Here is a 21,443-nt window from a genome sequence, read left to right on the forward strand (position 1 = left end):
CAATCAAAACTGATCCTTTACGCATAAGATGTAATTAAAAGCCCAAACTTTCATTAATAAGAGCTCAAATCTATTATGATATAACGTTAATTATGTTTCTACGCTAGCATAATACTTGCTAGCAGATATTTCAGGGAAAATACCATAATCACAGTCTACTTTAATTACTTTTTGTTAATATTTATACCTATATTAACAAAAAGTAATTAAAGTAGACTGTGGATAATATTAACGTGTTATTTAACCAATCTGTCGCAGTTGTTGATCTTTTCTTTGGTATAACTGACCAGAGCAGAGAAAATGTCAGACGAGTCTTCTCCAGCAGCTGATGTGTACATGGTTGCCATGGTAACTCAATGGCTAGAAGTTACGTTAAATTAAATTAAATTTATGCACTTAGCAGACACTTTTATCCAAAGCGACTTACAGTGCATTCAGGCTATCAATTTTTACCTATCATGTGTTCACGGGGAATCAAACCCCCAACCTTGCGCTTGCTTGCTTGCTACTGCAATGCTCTACCAAAAAAAAAAAAATGGTTTTAGCGATGTTAGACTTTTGTTTTAACTTTGTTTTATACATTTTATTAACCTACTTATTTATTATAAATTGTAAGACTCACCTCAGAAAAGCCAATTCTCCTGTCAGAGACAGTTGAAGTGAAAAGTGCCTCAAATAAACGCCCTGTCCTCCTGATACTGTATCTGCGGCAGATGAGATTGTGTAGCCAGTCTGTGTCATTATTTCACGTTCATAACCCCTTACGAAATAGAAAGTTTCAGAACACTTTTCTTCTCAAAACTGTGCGCGCGGTGCGTCAGTTCTGGAAGCGCGCACCTGTATGTCACGTCACTATATATTGAAAGCATGTCCATATTCTGACTTGGTGAAAAGAAACACATTTTATCTTTAAGGAACGTTTAATCTTGTGTCTGAAGTTTAATTTCACTTTTTAAATAGCACTATACTATAAAGAACATACAAAAAAATATGGTAATGAAATTACGTGCATAAGACGTTGTAGTTACGTTGCCAGTAAGTCATGAAGTTACAAATATATTACCAATAGAGGACCTATCTGGGACGTTCTTGGTTATCTGGTCACGTTGGAAGGACGTACTGACGACGTTGTGAGTTGGTAATGGCTGCATCCAAAAACTTAGGCAGGTGACTTGATGCCTTGCGGTCTAATCAGGCAATGACTTTGCAGGCAGCATTTAATTTCGGACAGGCTTCTGAGGCAGTGTAATGGTTTAATGATCGACAGCAAAATATAGAGAGCTTTGGTGATAACTAAGTGGATATTTAATTACTGCAATATTAATTCATCGCTAGAATTTACATAAAAAGTGGAAAACATTCAGAAACATACATTTACACACAAACTGACCACTGACCGCAACTTTCAGACGCCATCTTTATTTTTTGGCTTATCTGTCACATAATGGAACGCACAGGATTTTGGGATATCAAAGGCAGCGAATTATACATCTATGCTGCCTTCAAAAAACGCACAGACGAAGGCATCTCAGAAGAAAGGAAATTAAGCTGACATTGATTTCAGACGTGCCTTGATGCCTGCCTACCTTGGAATGCGACCTCCGAAGGCAGCATTTTTCAGTTTTCGGATGCAGCCAATGTGATGGTAATACAATTACCGGCATGCGGCGTCGTAGTTACGTTGTCAATTGGTAAGTCATGGAATTACCAAAAATTACCAATACGTTACGTAACTGTTACGTTGTGTGTTAGCAGGGTGTTTGCTTGTGACAAAATCTGATTTGGCTTTATTAAAATGTGTGCATTATCGCATTCAATATATAAAACAAAAAATAAAGTTGTTCAGATGAACAAAGCACAAGGTTTTCTTGCATAATTAGCATTGTAATTGTTTGGTCAGACAGTTCGTATATTATATATTCACATTCATAAATCAGGGATTAAACATCAAAAGGTAGTTCTGTATGCTAAATATGAAAACAAGCGTATGTGCACAGTACCTATAACTGCGCTTTGTATTTTGAGAGATTGACATGCTAATTGCCAACTGACCCGGTTTACTCATTCATTCTAAAGAGTTTTAGAGCATGTGTGAGGATAACCAGCTACGGCTGAACTCATAAGCATATAACATATCATTTCGAGTGAAAAAAAATAAGAGAAAACACAAAAAAAGTCAAAGGTACAAGACCTATACATATTTTCATTTAATTTTATTTTATATAGAGAATATGCAGTAATAGCAGTTCTTTCAGTTATTAATCGTGTAAAAAAAAATAGTGTTTTATATAGTTCTTGTGTATTGATTTTTATATTTATCATCGTGTATTTTATATATTGTGTGCATGTGTGAAAGGGGTTAACGAAAATGTCAGCAACATGGTGCAGTGCTTTGTACCTGACTGCAATAACCGCTCAGTCATCAACACGTGTCGTTGCCATTACACAAATGTTCAGTAAATGCACAAAAAGGTATGCCTAGGCTAAATATTTTTTTGGAAGTGGCATTATAAAATGCTTGATATGACTCTACCATATGAAGTCTACAGTAGCCTAGAGTGGACAATAATGCTAATTAATGTAACCTCCCTGCAAAACTCACCAAAACTTTGTAGGTCTTGTCCCTCTTGCTGGCCCTTACAAAACCCACAAGCTGACCCTCGGACACACTACACTCAACTACATGACATGATCTTAAGTGGTTTTCACTCCTTTAAACACTTTTGTTTTTCTCCATGCAAAAAGCCATCATGGCAGCCAATGAGATCATGATTGTTTTTACCGTGCAAAAATCTTCAGTCTTCACAGACCTTCGTGGGGTTTAACCAGACGGTTACACGAGCTCCACCAATCAGATGCATCACTGTGGGATTGTTCAGGATTGTGGGTAACCTGAGCTGCTTATAACGCCGCGCTGCTGTGGAGGGAGGAATTTCAGTGAACGAGAACGATTCGTTCACCTAAAATATTCGTTCAAAAAGAAAGATTTAAAGATTATAACAACTAATTTCAAAAGATTGTGGAAGTAGATTACATTTTTTGCTGTCAGTTTTTGTAGATTATTTTTATTTTGTAATTTTTTTTGCCATTTCTTTATCCATCCCTAATACATTTTCAGTGACACCCTCTTTAAGTCTCTTTATATGATCTGTAAGTAATCAAGCAGAAATAAACCATAATTTAAATTATTTATCTCCCTCTAGACAACAGACATCTTATCACACAGACATGCTACAGCTCTATGGGGACTCCTCTTGTACCTCAGAGAGTGTGATGCTATATCAAAGTCTTGCCTGGTAAGTTTTTAGCTTTTGTCTATGTCATATTTCCATTGATCACTGTTATTTTATGAAATGTGTGGATATATTTACTAATTGTGCTGACTTGGTTTCCATGTGGTTTGTTTTCATCAAGTATTTACATCAGGTCAGCACATACTGTGCTTGTGGCAAGCAGTACAATACACAGTCCTCTGTGGGGACTACCGCTTTTACTGTTGTATTGTCTTTAAGTTTTGAACATTCGCCGGTTCCCTCCTTCTCCTTCCTGGGATTCAGCTCCAGTGCAACACCCTTAAAGGATCAGGGAAGGGGAAATCAGAAAGTGGTAAATGTTCAAACGAAACTTTAATCATATAAAATGAACAAACACAAAATAAAATTAAAACAGCAGCCCCTCACGGACGACTTAAATAAAAAAAAAAACACACACACACACATACATAAAACATAACGTAAATAGTCCAGGCCTGGCCTTCACTCGTCATGCACTGTCGCCGCTCCTCCTTTTATATACCCGGACCTCCTTCAATGCAACACGAGACAGGTGCGCCTTGCATGTGAGCTTGTTCCCACCGCCTCTTTGCCTTGTCCTGGTTGCCACAGTGCCATGTTTTGTTTGCAAAATTGATTTTTTATTTTTATTTTTTTATTTTGTACATATGAGTATGAGTAAGAGGAGTGAAACTGGGCATCCTTGAAGTCATGGAGGACGATATCTAACATACAAAATAAAGAAATGCCTTAACTACAGCATCATCCAGGAGGAAACGGGTCATGGAGGACCTACCTGACTTTCCTACTGCTTTCATGGTACTCTTTGGACTTCTCTATGCGCTGAACATTGAGTATTCAAAAGGAATAAAATACACATTTGAGGCAGTGCAGAACATCTTTGTGGGATTGGGAGAAAAGTGCACCAACAGAGTTCAGTCCCTGAATAATAAACTACTTACTGTATAGGGAATTTAAGATGCTTTTAGTGTTGGTTGGTACATTTGGCATAATGATGGTGTTTGTTAGGATGTTACTGTATATTGTGTAATGGTGAATTTTTTTTTTTTTTAAGATTTATAGTTTTGATTTCTCTAAAAGTAAAATGCTTATTAGTTTACTTGATATGATATTTTTTATTTCATTTGATAATTAAATGTTTCATTTTAGGTGACTCATTGCTTTGTCAATGGATGGTCTTTTAAAGTTGGAAAGTTTGTGTTTCCCATATGGGTAGCACTTTATTTTACAGTCCTGTTCCTCATGTACATAATATGTACTTATTATAGTAATTACAATAACTATGTAATAGCTATGTACTAACCCTGAACCTACCCCTAAACCTAACCCTACACCGTGTAGTTACCTTGTATTACCAGAACTTTCTTAGATAAATACACTGTAGGTACACTATTAGTACATGTTAGTACACGTACTGTAAAATAAAGTGCAACCCCCATATGTTCATTGGCAGGGTTTGTAAAACTGTTTTACTGTATTGGAGTATTTCAATTTGCAGTGTTGCAAATTACAATTACACAATAGGCCTTCAACAAGAATAAATGTTTTGTTTTTACATTTACTCCCTGTTTTCAGTTTTTGACTTGGGCAATGTTTCCAATCGTAACAATATTTCTTAGTACCAATTTCCAATAGAATTTTTTTGTTCACTCAACTTTTGATATTAAGTTGAATTGGCTCGACTTAAAAAGGTTTGTTAGAAAACAATTGCACCTATCCACAAATCTAACAATCCTAAATTAACCCAATTAAATATTTAGTGTATGACTAACAACTTAATTTCAGTCAGTATAACTGTTTTTTTTTTTTTTTTTTACAAAAGTTGAGTGAACAAGAAAAAGCTTAGGGAAATTACTAACGTACCATGTCAACATTTTATAATGTAACATACGAACAAACATTTATCCCAAAGGTCTAGTTTTGGGGAACTTTTGATTCATGTTGACTGCTTCTTCAGTGCAAACTAAATATGTTTGTAAATAGTTGCTTAGGTGCAAATGTTTAGAAAATGATTTATGGATATTGATGCCCCATCAACAGACACAAAGCGTGTCTCTGTTGGCCTATATATCTGTTAACTGACAACTTTATAGATAAAAATCAATTAAACAGAAAACTATAGATAATAGATGATATTCACTTAAATTCAGATTCTGGCAAATTATCAATGCTTGTACTACAAGGCTTCAGTTCTGCGTTTGACACTGTCTATCATAACATACTTCTACAGAGACTGGAAAACTGGGTCTGGCTTTCTGGGATGTTACTCAGATGTTTCAGGTCATACTTAGAAGGGAGAGGTTATTATGTGAGTTTAGGAGAGCATAAGTCTAAGTGGATGTCTATTTCATGCGGAGTTCCACAAGGCTCAATTCTTGCACCGCTCTTGTTTAGCCTGTATGCGCTCCCACTAAGTCAAATAATGTGAAACTAAATGTGTTTGTAAATAGTTGCTTAAGTGCAAATGTTTAGAAAGTGATTCATGGATATTGATGCCCCATCAACAGACACAAAGCGTGTCTCTATTGGCCTATATATCTGTTAACTGACCATCACTTATGCATGCACTATAGTATGTTACCTTGGAAAATCAACTATTCACACTTTTCTAAGAAAATGCCTTCACGTGCACGTCATACAAGAGCACATCTATCTATCTATCTATCTATCTATCTATCTATCTATCTATCTATCTATCTATCTATCTATCTATCTATCTATCTATCTGGGGGATGGTGTTAGCACAGTGGATAAGTAAATGTAATCTATCTATCTATTGAATTGTGGGTTTCTTTATTTTATTTTACTTACAACATATTGCATGACAATACAAAATAAAAATAATTTGGGAACCATGACAATGAAAGTAGTCTCTTCTTCTCAAACAAAGCTAAATTTATTTGATCAAAAATACAGTACGATATAAATACATTAATGTAGTGAAGTACTATAAATGCCATATATTTTCAGCAGCCATATATCTAGTCTTCTCTCTGATTATCCTTCAGAAATCAACTCAATTTGTTTCAAAAAGCTGAAAATTATTTCCACAAAAAAAATAAAAAAATAAAAATAAAAATAACCAGGAAAAACTATGATTTATTTTAACACAATCACAGACTTGTGTGCCATTCCAGGAAACAGTTTCTCTTCAACTGAAGACACAAATAAACGTCACAAGCCTGGCATTTCCAAGGTGTTTGTGACCTCTTTCCATGCACTGCTTTGCAATGCACACAGATCCGGCGACCGACAGTAGCGTTTCTTCTGACGTCAGAAGTCAGCTCAGCTCCTGGGATTGGCACATGTTCTGTGCTGGACTGTTTTGGTGCTGCTTTCTGTGACATGCCACAGAGCTCTGCAATAAGCTCCTCCATGAACTCTTTGCGAGTCATGTTGCCGTGCAGCTCTTTGTGCAATATGAAAGCATTGTTGGCGGCAATGTCCAAGAAGTGTAGAAAGACTTTTCTGTACCATTTCATGGTTTTGTGCTGTGCAGCGTAGTATTGCAGAAGCTGATTGGACAGGTCAACACCCCCCATGTGCTGGCTGTATGCAGTCACAGGTGCAGGACATGGAACAGACTTTGTATGTTTTGCTTTGATGTTTCTTTTCACATGGCCTCCTGTAGAGGCAGCATGTATGGTGGAACAAACAGACACCACTTGCGTGTCCATCCACTTCACACACACAAGAGGCCCGTCCCGAATCCACCTGATGGATCCCCTGCTGGAGCATCTGCTCAGTGAATTAGCTGCAGTCTTTGGGAAGCCCTTCCTCTGCTCCCTGTACGTCCCACAAGCACCAAACTTCAGAGTAAACAAGTCTGTGAAGAGCTTTGGACTGGTGTAGAAATCATCCATGTACACATGGTACCCAGAGCCCAAAACTTTACGGTCCAGGAGAGACATCACAGCATCATATGAAAGCCCATGGTCGGCAGGAAAACTATTCTTGCCTGTGTAGACGGAGAAGTCCACAATATATCCATTTGATGAGTCTGAAAGGTCAAAAAACTTGAATCCCAACTTTGTCGGCTTGACTTTTGTGCACCGTCTCATTCCTGTCTTTGCTCTGCATGCCACCAATCTCTCCTTCACAGCTAGATTTCTTCTAGGATGATAGAAGGCTTTGCACGCAAGACGAATCGTGTCCATGAGGGGTTTGTTTTAACAGACGGTCATGTTGGTCTGTGCCCCTCTTTCTGTCGTTTTCCTCGTCTGCGTCTGGGTGACTCATGTGTACATTCCAGGAAATGGTGCGGTATCTGTCCCTTGACATAACTGTGGCGGGGAAAGGCAGAGAGAAAGGACTGTTGTGCCGCCAGTAGTCAGCGATGGAGCTCATCTTCAGCACAGACATGTAGAATATCAGTCCGATGTAGCAATACAGCTCATCAACACCGACATCTGTCCATTTGTACTTGTGACCCTTTCCCATTGCCCTGGCAGCCTGAGCATTTGTGTTGTGGCACAGGTTTTCCACGGCGCTCTCTGTGAAAAACTGTTTGAAAAGACTCATGGGAGAGTGTGATTCAGCAGCAGACAACTGTGGTCCTGGTTCCCGAGCAGGCAGGAATCTCAGAGTCTGAGGAACCTGGTCAACATCAGTCTCTGCTTTCCATGAAAGAGTCCTGGCTCTCTTTGCAGCAGACATCTGGTCACTGTCACTCTCACATCTGTTTAAAACAAAGAAAGAAATAATCAAGAGGAGCAATTTACAAATGTGTATCCATTATGTGAACATTTCTACATCGGACAGTAGACTATACAAGCACAATTAAACTGTCAGAGGTAAAATGACGGGTAAATATCGACTTAAATGTTAAGATTCTCAACTGAGTTGAAAGCTGAAAGACGCTTGTGTGTCGCCCTTGTGTGATGTGCACTTGAAGGCATTTTCCTAGAAAATAAGGAAATAGTTTGTAAATATTTATTGTCAAAGGTAACATACTATAGTGCATGCATAAGTTATGGTCAATTAACAGATATATAGGCCAATAGAGACATCCTTTTTGTCTGTTGATGGGGCATTAATATCCACAAAACACTTTCAAAACATCTGCACCTAAGCAACTATTTACAAACATACTTAGTTTCCGCTATAAAGGGCGGTCAACACAAATCAAAAGTTAGATATAGTCTAAACATTGATTTTATCTAATGGTACATTACAAAACGTTCACATTGGTACAACATTTACAGTTAGATATAATGAAGAAAAGGACTATGTATTTCAGTCATGGGCTAACTTACTGATTTTAATCTGGCAATAGGTCTTAAACAGTGTTACAATCATGCCCTAACTAATAATAAGGTATATTTGACTCTAGTTTCTAATCAAAGTCAGAATAAATGACTTACTCTTTAGAAATTGGGTTCTCTGCAGCATCACAGCGCTCCTCGAAATACAGGAGTTCATCATCAAAGTCTTCCTCTTCTTCTGAGGGAAAAGTGCTTTCTTCTTCGCTTTCTGTCATCATCTGGAGAGCTTCCTCATGTGCCATCGTGATTAAAAAGTGAACAAGCTGAACTGTACTGCCACTTTTATAGTAGTGATGAGGGGCGTTAACCATATGACTGCATCATATCATTAGCATATGAATAGAGCTCAGTTTGTTGTGTGTGTGTGTTTGTGTGTGTGTGCAGATCAAGATAAAACATTACAGAGACCCGTCATCAAACTTTGCCTTTTGTAAACATAACTGTATTACTTTTCTTAGATTTTGTATTCTTCTACCCCTTTGCAAGCCTCACAAAGTGTTTTTAAAGACTTTCTTAAACAAATCATATGATGCTGTTTTTAAAGATCATTATTTTGTTTATTTAGTGTAACAGAATATGTTGGCATGCTTTAACCTGTTTAATCCCAATTTTTTTCCAGACATGAAAATATCCAAATAATGTGTCATCGGTAACTCTTTGAAATAATTATAATAATACTATTTGTTTTTTTCATTATATTTTTGGAAAAGTGTTTGAAAAATGTGTTTATTGTCTGTGACAATTGGTAATGTGTCTACTGAATTAACATATATTTTTGCAGTCATAAAAATTGTTATATATATCTTAGTTCAGCTATTTTAAACTCTTTTATTACATACTAGGGCTACTATTATGCATTATAAATACATAAATAAATATATGAATAAATAAACACTATGCAACATTGATAGAAATACTGAGATATAACATAAACAATTCACCAACACACCATTTCAAAATGGATACTTTTATGTAAAATATAACATCACGCTTTTATGTTAATGCTTAGAGTATTACAACATCATCAATGTACATTATTTGTAACATCTGCATTTTAATTTTAGTGAAATATTTTGTCATTTTATTGTCATTTTCACTAAGAACTGTAATTGGATTTATATACACTGTTCACTCTTATCCCAGCGGTCACTTATTGTGGGTTTTAGTTAAATGTGAGCCAAAATCGTCACAATTAAAAGAACCAAAGACTTACTTTACTTCAGTCAGTGTGCATTTAATTTAATACATAAGTTTCACAATTTGAGTTGAATTACTGAAATAAATTAACTTTTCCTCTACAGTCTAATTTATTGAGAAGCACCTGTAAATATCTGGCTGTATACAAGAGAAATTAAACTGTAAGATGTAAAATGAGTGTTAATGTGAACTCGTTAAGACCCTCTTGTATGACGTGCATGTGAAGGCATTTTCTTAGAAAAGTGTGAATAGTTGATTTTCCAATGTAACATACTATAGTGCAGGCATAAGTGATGGTCAGTTAACAGATATATAGGCCAATAGAGACATGCTTTGTGTCTGTTGATGGGGCATCAATATCCATAAACCACTTTCTAAACATTTGCACCTAAGCAACTATTTACAAACACATTTAGTTTCCGCTGAAGAAGCAGTCAACATGAATCAAAAGTTCCCCAAAACTAGACCTTTGGGATAAATGTTTGTTGGTATGTTACATTATAAAATATTGACATGGTACGTTAGACAGCTCGATGATGAAGTGACAGACAATATAATATTGTACCTCAGAGAGTGTGATGCTATATCAAAGTCTTGCCTGGTAAGTTTTTAGCTTTTGTCTATGTCATATTTCCATTGATCACTGTTATTTTATGAAATGTGTGGATATATTTACTAATTGTGCTGACTTGGTTTCCATGTGGTTTGTTTTCATCAAGTATTTACATCAGGTCAGCACATACTGTGCTTGTGGCAAGCAGTACAATACACGGTCCTCTGTGGGGACTACCGCTTTTACTGTTGTATTGTCTTTAAGTTTTGAACATTCGCCGGTTCCCTCCTCCTCCTTCCTGGGATTCAGCTCCAGTGCAACACCGTTAAAGGATCAGGGAAGGGGAAATCAGAAAGTGGCAAATGTTCAAACGAAACTTTAATCATATAAAATGAACAAACACAAAATAAAATTAAAACAGCAGCCCCTCACGGACGACTTAAATAAAAAAAAAACACACACACACACATACATAAAACATAACGTAAATAGTCCAGGCCTGGCCTTCACTCGTCATGCACTGTCGCCGCTCCTCCTTTTATATACCCGGACCTCCTTCAGTGCAACACGAGACAGGTGCGCCTTGCATGTGAGCTTGTTCCCACCGCCTCTTAGCCTTGTCCTGCTTGCCACAGTGCCATGTTTTGTTTGCAAAATTGATTTTTTATTTTTATTTTTTTATTTTGTACATATGAGTATGAGTAAGAGGAGTGAAACTGGGCATCCTTGAAGTCATGGAGGACGATATCTAACATACAAAATAAAGAAATGCCTTAACTACAGCATCATCCAGGAGGAAACGGGTCATGGAGGACCTACCTGACTTTCCTACTGCTTTCATGGTACTCTTTGGACTTCTCTATGCGCTGAACACTGAGTATTCAAAAGGAATAAAATACACATTTGAGGCAGTGCAGAACATCTTTGTGGGATTGGGAGAAAAGTGCACCAACAGAGTTCAGTCCCTGAATAATAAACTACTTACTGTATAGGGAATTTAAGATGCTTTTAGTGTTGGTGGGTACATTTGGCATAATGATGGTGTTTGTTAGGATGTTACTGTATATTGTGTAATGGTGAAATTATTTATTTTTAAGATTTATAGTTTTGATTTCTCTAAAAGTAAAATGCTTATTAGTTTACTTGATATGATATTTTTATTTCATTTGATAATTAAATGTTTCATTTTAGGTGACTCATTGCTTTGTCGATGAATGCTCTTTTAAATTTGGAAAGTTTGTGTTCCCCATAATGTTCATTGGCAGGGTTTGTAAAACTGTTTTACTGTATTGGAGTATTTCAATTTGCAGTGTTGCAAATTACAATTACACAATAGGCCTTCAACAAGAATAAATGTTTTGTTTTTACATTTACTCCCTGTTTTCAGTTTTTGACTTGGGCAATGTTTCCAGTCGTAACAATATTTCTTAGTACCAATTTCCAATAGATTTTTTTGTTCACTCAACTTTTGATATTAAGTTGAATTGGCTCGACTTAAAAAGGTTTGTTAGAAAACAATTGCACCTATCCACAAAACTAACAATCTTAAATTAACCCAATTAAATATTTAGTGTATGACTAACAACTTAATTTCAGTCAGTATAACTGTTTTTTTTTTTTTTTTTTTTTTTACAAAAGTTGAGTGAACAAGAAAAAGCTTAGGGAAATTACTAACGTACCATGTCAACATTTTATAATGTAACATACGAACAAACATTTATCCCAAAGGTCTAGTTTTGGGGAACTTTTGATTCATGTTGACTGCTTCTTCAGCGGAAACTAAATGTGTTTGTAAATAGTTGCTTAGGTGCAAATGTTTAGAAAATGATTTATGGATATTGATGCCCCATCAACAGACACAAAGCGTGTCTCTATTGGCCTATATATCTGTTAACTGACCATCACTTATGCCTGCACTATAGTAGGTTACCTTGGAAAATCAACTATTCACACTTTTCACGTCATACAAGAGCACATCTATCTATCTATCTATCTATCTATCTATCTATCTATCTATCTATCTATCTATCTATCTATCTGGGGGATGGTGTTAGCACAGTGGATAAGTAAATGTAATCTATCTATCTATTGAATTGTGGGTTTCTTTATTTTTTTTTACTTACAACATATTGCATGACAATACAAAATAAAAATAATTTGGGAAACATTACAATGAAAGTAGTCTCTTCTTCTCAAACAAAGCTGAATTTATTTGATCAAAAATACAGTACGATATAAATACATTAATGTAGTGAAGTACTGTAAATGCCATATATTTTCAGCAGCCATATATCTAGTCTTCTCTCTGATTATCCTTCAGAAATCAACTCAATTTGTTTCAAAAAGCTGAAAATTATTTCCTCGAGAAAAAAAAAAAAAAAAAAAAAAAAAAAAAAACAATAACCAGGGAAAAACTATGATTTATTTTAACACAATCACAGACTTTTGTGCCATTCCAGGAAACAGTTTCTCTTCAACTGAAGACAAAAATAAACGTCACAAGCCTGGCATTTCCAAGGTGTTTGTGACCTCTTTCCATGCACTGCTTTGCAATGCACACAGATCCGGCGACCGACAGTAGCGTTTCCTCTGACGTCAGAAGTCAGCTCAGCTCCTGGGATTGGCACATGTTCTGTGCTGGACTGTTTTGGTGCTGCTTTCTGTGACACGCCACAGAGCTCTGCAATAAGCTCCTCCATGAACTCTTTGCGAGTCATGTTGTCGTGCAGCTCTTTGTGCAATATGAAAGCATTGTTGGCGGCAATGTCCAAGAAGTGTAGAAAGACTTTTCTGTACCATTTCATGGTTTTGTGCTGTGCAGCGTAGTATTGCAGAAGCTGATTGGACAGGTCAACACCCCCCATGTGCTGGCTGTATGCAGTCACAGGTGCAGGACATGGAAAAGACTTTGTATGTTGTGCTTTGATGTTTCTTTTCACATGGCCTCCTGTATAGGCAGCATGTATGGTGGAACAAACAGACACCACTTGCGTGTCCATCCACTTCACACACACAAGAGGCCCGTCCCGAATCCACCTGATGGATCCCCTGCTGGAGCTTCTGCTCAGTGAATTAGCTGCAGTCTTCGGGAAGTCCTTCCTCTGCTCCCTGTACGTCCCACAAGCACCAAACTTCAGAGTAAACAAGTCTGTGAAGAGCTTTGGACTGGTGTAGAAATCATCCATGTACACATGGTACCCAGAGCCCAAAACTTTACGGTCCAGGAGAGACATCACAGCATCATATGAAAGCCCACGGTCGGCAGGAAAACTATTCTTGCCTGTGTAGACGGAGAAGTCCACAATATATCCATTTGATGAGTCTGAAAGGTCAAAAAACTTGAATCCCAACTTTGTCGGCTTGACTTTTGTGCACCGTCTCATTCCTGTCTTTGCTCTGCATGCCACCAATCTCTCCTTCACAGCTAGATTTCTTCTAGGATGATAGAAGGCTTTGCACGCAAGACGAATCGTGTCCATGAGGGGTTTGATCCTGAACAGACGGTCATGTTGGTCTGTGCCCCTCTTTCTGTCGTTTTCCTCGTCTGCGTCTGGGTGACTCATGTGTACATTCCAGGAAATGGTGCGGTATCTGTCCCTTGACATAACTGTGGCGGGGAAAGGCAGAGAGAAAGGACTGTTGTGCCGCCAGTAGTCAGCGATGGAGCTCATCTTCAGCACAGACATGTAGAATATGAGTCCGATGTAGCGATACAGCTCATCAACACTGACATCTGTCCATTTGTACTTGTGACCCTTTGACATTGCCCTGGCAGCCTGAGCATTTGTGTTGTGGCACAGGTTTTCCACGGCGCTCTCTGTGAAAAACAGTTTGAAAAGACTCATGGGAGAGTGTGAGTCAGCAGCAGACAACTGTGGTCCTGGTTCCCGAGCAGGCAGGAATCTCAGAGTCTGAGGAACCTGGTCAACATCAGTCTCTGCTTTCCATGAAAGAGTCCTGGCTCTCTTTGCAGCAGACATCTGGTCACTGTCACTCTCACATCTGTTTAAAACAAAGAAAGAAATAATCAAGAGGAGCAATTTACAAATGTGTATCCATTATGTGAACATTTCTACATCGGACAGTAGACTATACAAGCACAATTAAACTGTCAGAGGTAAAATGACGGGTAAATATCCACTTACATGTTAAGATTCTCAACTGAGTTGAAAGCTGAAAGACGCTTGTGTGTCGCCCTTGTGTGATGTGCACTTGAAGGCATTTTCCTAGAAAATAAAGAATTAGTTTGTAAACATTTTTTTGTCAAAGGTAACGTACTATAGTGCATGCATAAGTTATGGCCAATTAACAGATATAGGCCAAAAGAGACATCCTTTTTGTCTGTTGATGGGGCATTAATATCCATAAAACACTTTCAAAACATCTGCACCTAAGCAACTATTTACAAACATACTTAGTTTCCGCTATAAAGGGCGGTCAACACAAATCAAAAGTTAGATATAGTCTAAACATTGATTTTATCTAATGGTACATTACAAAACGTTCACATTGGTACAACATTTACAGTTAGATATAATGAAGAAAAGGACTATGTATTTCAGTCATGGGCTAACTTACTGATTTTAATCTGGCAATAGGTCTTAAACAGTGTTACAATCATGCCCTAACTAATAATAAGGTATATTTGACTCTAGTTACTAATCAAAGTCAGAATAAATGACTTACTCTTTAGAAATTGGGTTCTCTGCAGCATCACAGCGCTCCTCGAAATACAGGAGTTCATCATCAAAGTCTTCCTCTTCTTCTGAGGGAAAAGTGCTTTCTTCTTCGCTGTCTGTGGTCATCTGAAGAGCTTCCTCATGTGCCATCATGATTAAAAAGTGAACAAGCTGAACTGTACTGCCACTTTTATAGTAGTGATGAGGGGCGTTAACCATATGACTGCATCATATCATTAGCATATGAATAGAGCTCAGTTCGTGTGTGTGTGTGTGTGTGTGTGTGTGTGTGTGCAGATCAAGATAAAACATTACAGAGACCCGTCATCAAACTTTGCCTTTTGTAAACATAACTGTATTACTTTTCTTAGATGTTGTATTCTTCTACCCCTTTGCAAGCCTCACAAAGTGTTTTTAAAGACTTTCTTAAACAAATCATATGATGCTGTTTTTAAAGATCATTAGTTTGTTTATTTAGTGTAACAGAATATGTTGGCATGCTTTAACCTGTTTAATCCCAATTTTTTTCCAGACATGAAAATATCCAAATAATGTGTCATCAGTAACTCTTTGAAATAATTATAATAATACTATTTTTTTTTCATTATATTTTTGGAAAAGTGTTTGAAAAATGTGTTTATTGTCTGTGACAATTGGTAATGTGTCTACTGAATTAACATATATTTTTGCAGTCATAAAAATTGTTATATATATCTTAGTTCAGCTATTTTAAACTCTTTTATTACATACTAGGGCTACTATTATGCATTATAAATACATGAATAAATATATGAATAAATAAACACTATGCAACATTGATAGAAATACTGAGATATAACATAAACAATTCACCAACACACCATTTCAAAATGGATACTTTTATGTAAAATATAACATCACGCTTTTATGTTAATGCTTAGAGTATTACAACATCATCAATGTACATTATTTGTAACATCTGCATTTAAATTTTATTGAAATATTTTGTCATTTTATTGTCATTTTCACTAAGAACTGTAATTGGATTTATATACACTGTTCACTCTTATCCCAGCGGTCACTTATTGTGGGTTTTAGTTAAATGTGAGCCAAAATCGTCACAATTAAAAGAACCAAAGACTTACTTTACTTCAGTCAGTGTGCATTTAATTTAATACATAAGTTTCACAATTTGAGTTGAATTACTGAAATAAATTAACTTTTCCTCTACAGTCTAATTTATTGAGAAGCACCTGTAAATATCTGGCTGTATACAAGAGAAATTAAACTGTAAGATGTAAAATGAGTGTTAATGTGAACTCGTTAAGACCCTCTTGTATGACGTGCATGTGAAGGCATTTTCTTAGAAAAGTGTGAATAGTTGATTTTCCAATGTAACATGCTATAGTGCAGGCATAAGTGATGGTCAGATATATAAGCCAATAGAGACACGCTTTGTGTCTGTTGATGGGGCATCAATATCCATAAACCACTTTCTAAACATTTGCACCTAAGCAACTATTTACAAACACATTTAGTTTCCGCTGAAGAAGCAGTCAACATGAATCAAAAGTTACCCAAAACTAGACCTTTGGGATAAATGTTTGTTGGTATGTTACATTATAAAATATTGACATGGTACGTTAGACAGCTCGATGATGAAGTGACAGACAATATAATATTGTATGTACTAGAGAACGACCGATATGGGTTTTTCTATAGCCGATGCTGATGTTCAGAGGTCAGGGTCAGATGGCTGATATGCGCTGCTGATTTATAGGGCCGATATCTTGAAGTTTTCCCCTTCATTTGCATGCTAAAATGTCACATTGATAATAAGTGGATGCACAACATTTAAGACTCATCATCATTTATTGAGCACTGACTTGAACCATCTCTCAAATCTTAATTTTTCAATCTTGTTGGAACGTATATGTAAACTTAAATCTTAATATATATATATATATATATATATATATATATATATATATATATATATATATATATATATATATATATATATATATAATAATTGTAGTGCTGTAAACACACTAGCAACCAGTAACATTTGTGTTTGGTATAAATGACACAGAACATCTAAAGTGCATTTAATTTCAAACTTCTATCGCAGTCTGTTCATTATTAAGATAAAGTACAGCTAACCAAACATATAAAAGGTTACACTCGTAAGTTTAAATATACCGTAGTATACCGGTCCACTCTGCTGTTAAGCCAAGGACGTTTTTGCTCATGTGAAGAGGATGATGAAAAAATAAAATAAAAAAATAAATAAATATATATATGTTTCCTTTTTTAGAAAAAAAAATATAAGTTTAGTTTTTTAAATGCATAGAATGCACTGCATGCATCAAACATAAAAATTTAATTATTACCCATTGTTTCTCTGTCTGTACTTGTACTTTAAATAATGATAATAAAGTCGATAGATGAATTAAGTGCATTTAAGTGCTATTCAGTTTCTGAGATACACATTAAACATTAAACACATAAAACACTAATTTAACCAAAAGTTTGGACACAGCTCATTCAGACAGTTTTCTTTATTTTCATGATTATGAGAATTTTAGATTCACACTGAAGGCATCAAAACTATGAATTAACAAATGTGGAATTATATATGGAATTATGTACATAACAAAAAAGTGTGAAACAACTGAAAATATGTCATATTGTAGGTTCTTCAAAGTAGCCACCTTTAGCTTTGATTACTGCTTTGCACGCTCTTGGCTTTCTCTTGATGAGCTTCAAGAGGTAGTCACCTGAAATGATCTTCCTACAGTCTTGAAGGAGTTCCCCGAGAGATGCTTAGCACTTGTTGGCCCTTTTGTTTTGTTTTTTTATAGTATATCCCCTTTGTTTACCAAAAAGTTAAGTTAATTTTCAATAATTAAAAGATAAGTAAATTAGTAATTTTATTTTTGATTGCATTCTATGCATAATATATATATATATATATATATATATATATATATATATATATATATATATATATATATATATATATATATATATATATATATATATATTATGCATATATATATATATTTTTATAAAAAAGGAAACTTTGTTGTTAATTTTAAGAGACACAGGAGTCTTATTTTCTCTGGCATAATTAAAATTGCACTTTAAAGCAAAAACACATTTTATCTGATTACTCAATGGAATTTTTGGTAGAATACTCGATTACTAAAATATTCGATAGCTACAGCCCTAGTCACAATAGTGACCGCTGGGATAACAGTGAACTTAGGGACACAATATAAATCCAATTACAGTTCTTAGTGAAAAATGGACTAAAATGTTGCAATGACAAAATATTGCAATGTTACAAATAATTTACAATGTTAATCTCATAACACTGGTAGCATTAATATACAGATTTATTGAAATATGTTACAAAGAATGAACAACTTTGAAATACATTAATGGTTGCATTTTTTATTTTTGCCTTTTATCTCAGTATTCCTGTCAAGGGTTTTTAGTGCATGATATTACCCTATAATGTGATCAAACAGTTTAAAATAGCTGGGTGGAGATATATAATATTTTGTATGACTGCAGAAATATGTTAATTTGTCCCACAATTGTGACCAACCATAAAACACAATGGGTTGCCAATAACACATCATTTCGATATGTTCGTGATTAAACAGGTTAATATTAAATTAAAGCCGTGTTAATTTAATGTGCAAAACAATGAAAACTAACATTTGTATTCTTTCTTAATGCGTGTGTGTTTATCACAGACATCTTGAGCGGGATAGTGAGACAAAGAACTTAGAAGTGTGTGTGGAAAGAGACCGGAAGCAGTCAGATTTAGAAGGCTGTGATTGGTTGATGTTACTTAGCCCGCCGAGTTCTAACCAATGAAATATGTTCCTTTCATTCATTGTGCGAAAAGACCCAATCGGGGAATAGCAGCTACCCATCTTAAATTAGCATGAGCATTCAATAAATCCCCAGTCCATTATCTTAAACACTTATTGTGTTGTTCTATTCATCTGAACTAACATGCCTGAACCAGCGAAGTCCGCTCCCAAGAAGGGCTCCAAGAAGGCCGTCACTAAGACCACCGCTAAAGGAGGAAAGAAGCGCAGAAAGTCCAGGAAGGAGAGCTACGCTATCTACGTGTACAAAGTGCTGAAGCAGGTCCATCCTGACACCGGCATCTCTTCGAAGGCGATGGGGATCATGAACTCTTTCGTCAACGACATCTTCGAGCGCATCGCCGGTGAGTCGTCTCGTCTCGCTCACTACAACAAGCGCTCCACCATCACCTCGAGAGAGATCCAGACCGCCGTGCGTCTGCTGCTGCCCGGAGAGCTGGCCAAACACGCCGTGTCTGAGGGCACCAAGGCCGTCACCAAGTACACCAGCTCCAAGTAGAGCTCCGCTCCGACTGCGAGACACAAAGGCTCTTTTAAGAGCACCCATCAGATCACTTAAAGAGTTTGGGGTACTTATTTTTGGTTTTGCTAGAGTTTTGTTTATCTAGTGGGTAAACCCGTTATTACACGTAGCAGCCTTATAGTAACGATCTTTGAAAATTAAGTGACTTCAATATCTAGGGTTTGCGCTCTTATTTGTAGGTGTATGTGATTCTGATTTTAATTCTTTTTTGGGTATTTAAGAGTACTTTGTTTCAGTAAATGGAATCTAAAACACACACATTCTAAATTTCGATTGATTGTGCTAAACGTCAGTGTAGATAACCGGAGAAATTCAAATATTACCTTCTATATGTTTACAGGGTTTATAATATCACTTCAAATACGATATACACTGATATTATTACTATAAATGTCACCTGAGCCAGTGGATTCGAAACTTGCGTATGTTTGGGTCCGGTGAATGAATTAAATACACTAATGTTCCCTACTGTTCACGAAATAAAAGTTGAACTCATGGTGTGTATACACAGTCACATAATGTATTTTTATCTTACCAAATATGTGAATGTACAAATTACTTATTTCTCGAAAATGTTTGCATTATTAATTTATTTTTTCTATTATTTTATTTACCTCATGAGACATAGGCTGCGATTTATCTTCAGAAGTATCACAGTAAAAATCTGTTTAATCTGATAATTAATGCAAAAGAATAACAATATACATGGCTGCTCATAGACAGATAATGATTTATGCTGCAGAGCTTTCACAAAACAAATAAACCGATAAAAACACACACGAATGCAAACAGCGATCTTTAATTTAAGGCAAACCTACCATAATTATATTACGTTTAATTGTACAGTTAGTTATAAATTATGTAATCGAATAAAGTTAATAAAACATGCTTTATGTTAGTGCATGAACAGCTCTCTCGCCACCTTCAATACCACGACTTAGGTGCCCTTGAGCAAGGCATTGAACCCCCAACTGCTCACCCCCATGCCCGGCGCCGCAGCATAAATAGCTGCCCACTGCTCCGGGTGTGTGCTCACAGTGTGTGTGTGTGTGTGTGTGTTCACTGCTCTGTGTGTGTGCATTTCGGATGGGTTAAATGCAGAGCACAAATTCTGAGTATGGGTCACCATACTTGGCTGAATGTCACTTCACTTTCACTGCGTCTTGTTTGACAATCAGAAACATTGATCCTAAATAACAGGCAGAACAAAACCAGCTCTTCGAAAATGAAAAGTATTGCATGTTTGAAAGAAGAAATCCCTGTGGACCTGACCCGACGCTGATCGTCATATAATCAACAGAAGAATAAAGCAATCTCCGCGATGTATCTTGCTGAATTTCCACACAGAGGTACGCAAAATGTAGGGAGGATCTTTCCCCATGTTTTTGATATACCACTATCGGCTGTTAAATTTGAAAATAATTAATTTTATACATCTAGCCAAGTTTCGTATGTAAGTTTCCCTTACTGTCAATGCGATCGTTGCAAGACCGGAAATAAATATGCACACACCCGCGTATGATCGCGTCGCTGAAGCTCACAGGCGCCATCTTGTGCACCTAGCCCATTGAAATTAGGTCTGCAAAGGTTTAATTATGTAGTATACAGGTGCTGGTCATGTAATTAGAATATCATTAAAATGTAAATTTACTTCACTAATTCTAATCAAAAAGAAAAACTTGTATATTCACTCATTACACACAGACTGATACATTTAAGATGTTTATTTTAATTTTTATGATTATAACTGACAACTAATGAAACTCTCAAATTCAGCACCTCAGAAAATTAGAATAAAACCTAAAACCAATACAAAGAAACGATTTTTAGAAATCTCGGCCAACTAAAAAGTATGAAAATGAAAAGTATGAGCAATACACATGTCAATACTTGGTTTGGGCTCCTTTTGTCTGAATTACTGCAGCTATGCGGGGTGGCATGGAGTCGATCAGTCTGTGGCACTGCTCGGGGTGCGTTTCCCAAAAGCATAGTTGATAATCTGTTAGCAACTTAGTTGGTTGGCAATGGGAAGTTGTATTGCAACCAA

General features: G+C 36.2%; 3 protein-coding genes across 3 annotated transcripts in view; 2 read left to right on the forward strand and 1 right to left on the reverse strand.

Moving 5' to 3' along the window:
• Positions 1-21,443, forward strand: part of LOC128014423 (histone H4) — a 201,962-nt gene that overhangs the window by 114,226 nt on the left and 66,293 nt on the right. The window lies entirely within an intron of this gene.
• On the reverse strand, positions 12,409-15,136 carry LOC128014075 (piggyBac transposable element-derived protein 4-like). The gene is made up of 3 exons (XM_052597301.1): positions 14,994-15,136; positions 14,453-14,533; positions 12,409-14,309 (listed from the first exon to the last, which is right to left on the reverse strand). The coding sequence occupies exons 1-3, from the start codon at positions 15,134-15,136 to the stop codon at positions 12,743-12,745; spliced, it is 1,791 nt and encodes a 596-aa protein (XP_052453261.1). The 3' UTR covers positions 12,409-12,742.
• Positions 18,985-20,305, forward strand: LOC128014417 (histone H2B-like). The gene has a single exon (XM_052598002.1). The coding sequence runs from the start codon at positions 18,998-19,000 to the stop codon at positions 19,370-19,372; it is 375 nt and encodes a 124-aa protein (XP_052453962.1). The 5' UTR covers positions 18,985-18,997; the 3' UTR covers positions 19,373-20,305.

The sequence above is a fragment of the Carassius gibelio genome, chromosome B25, assembly GCF_023724105.1.
Source record: "Carassius gibelio isolate Cgi1373 ecotype wild population from Czech Republic chromosome B25, carGib1.2-hapl.c, whole genome shotgun sequence".
Lineage (NCBI taxonomy): Eukaryota > Metazoa > Chordata > Actinopteri > Cypriniformes > Cyprinidae > Carassius > Carassius gibelio.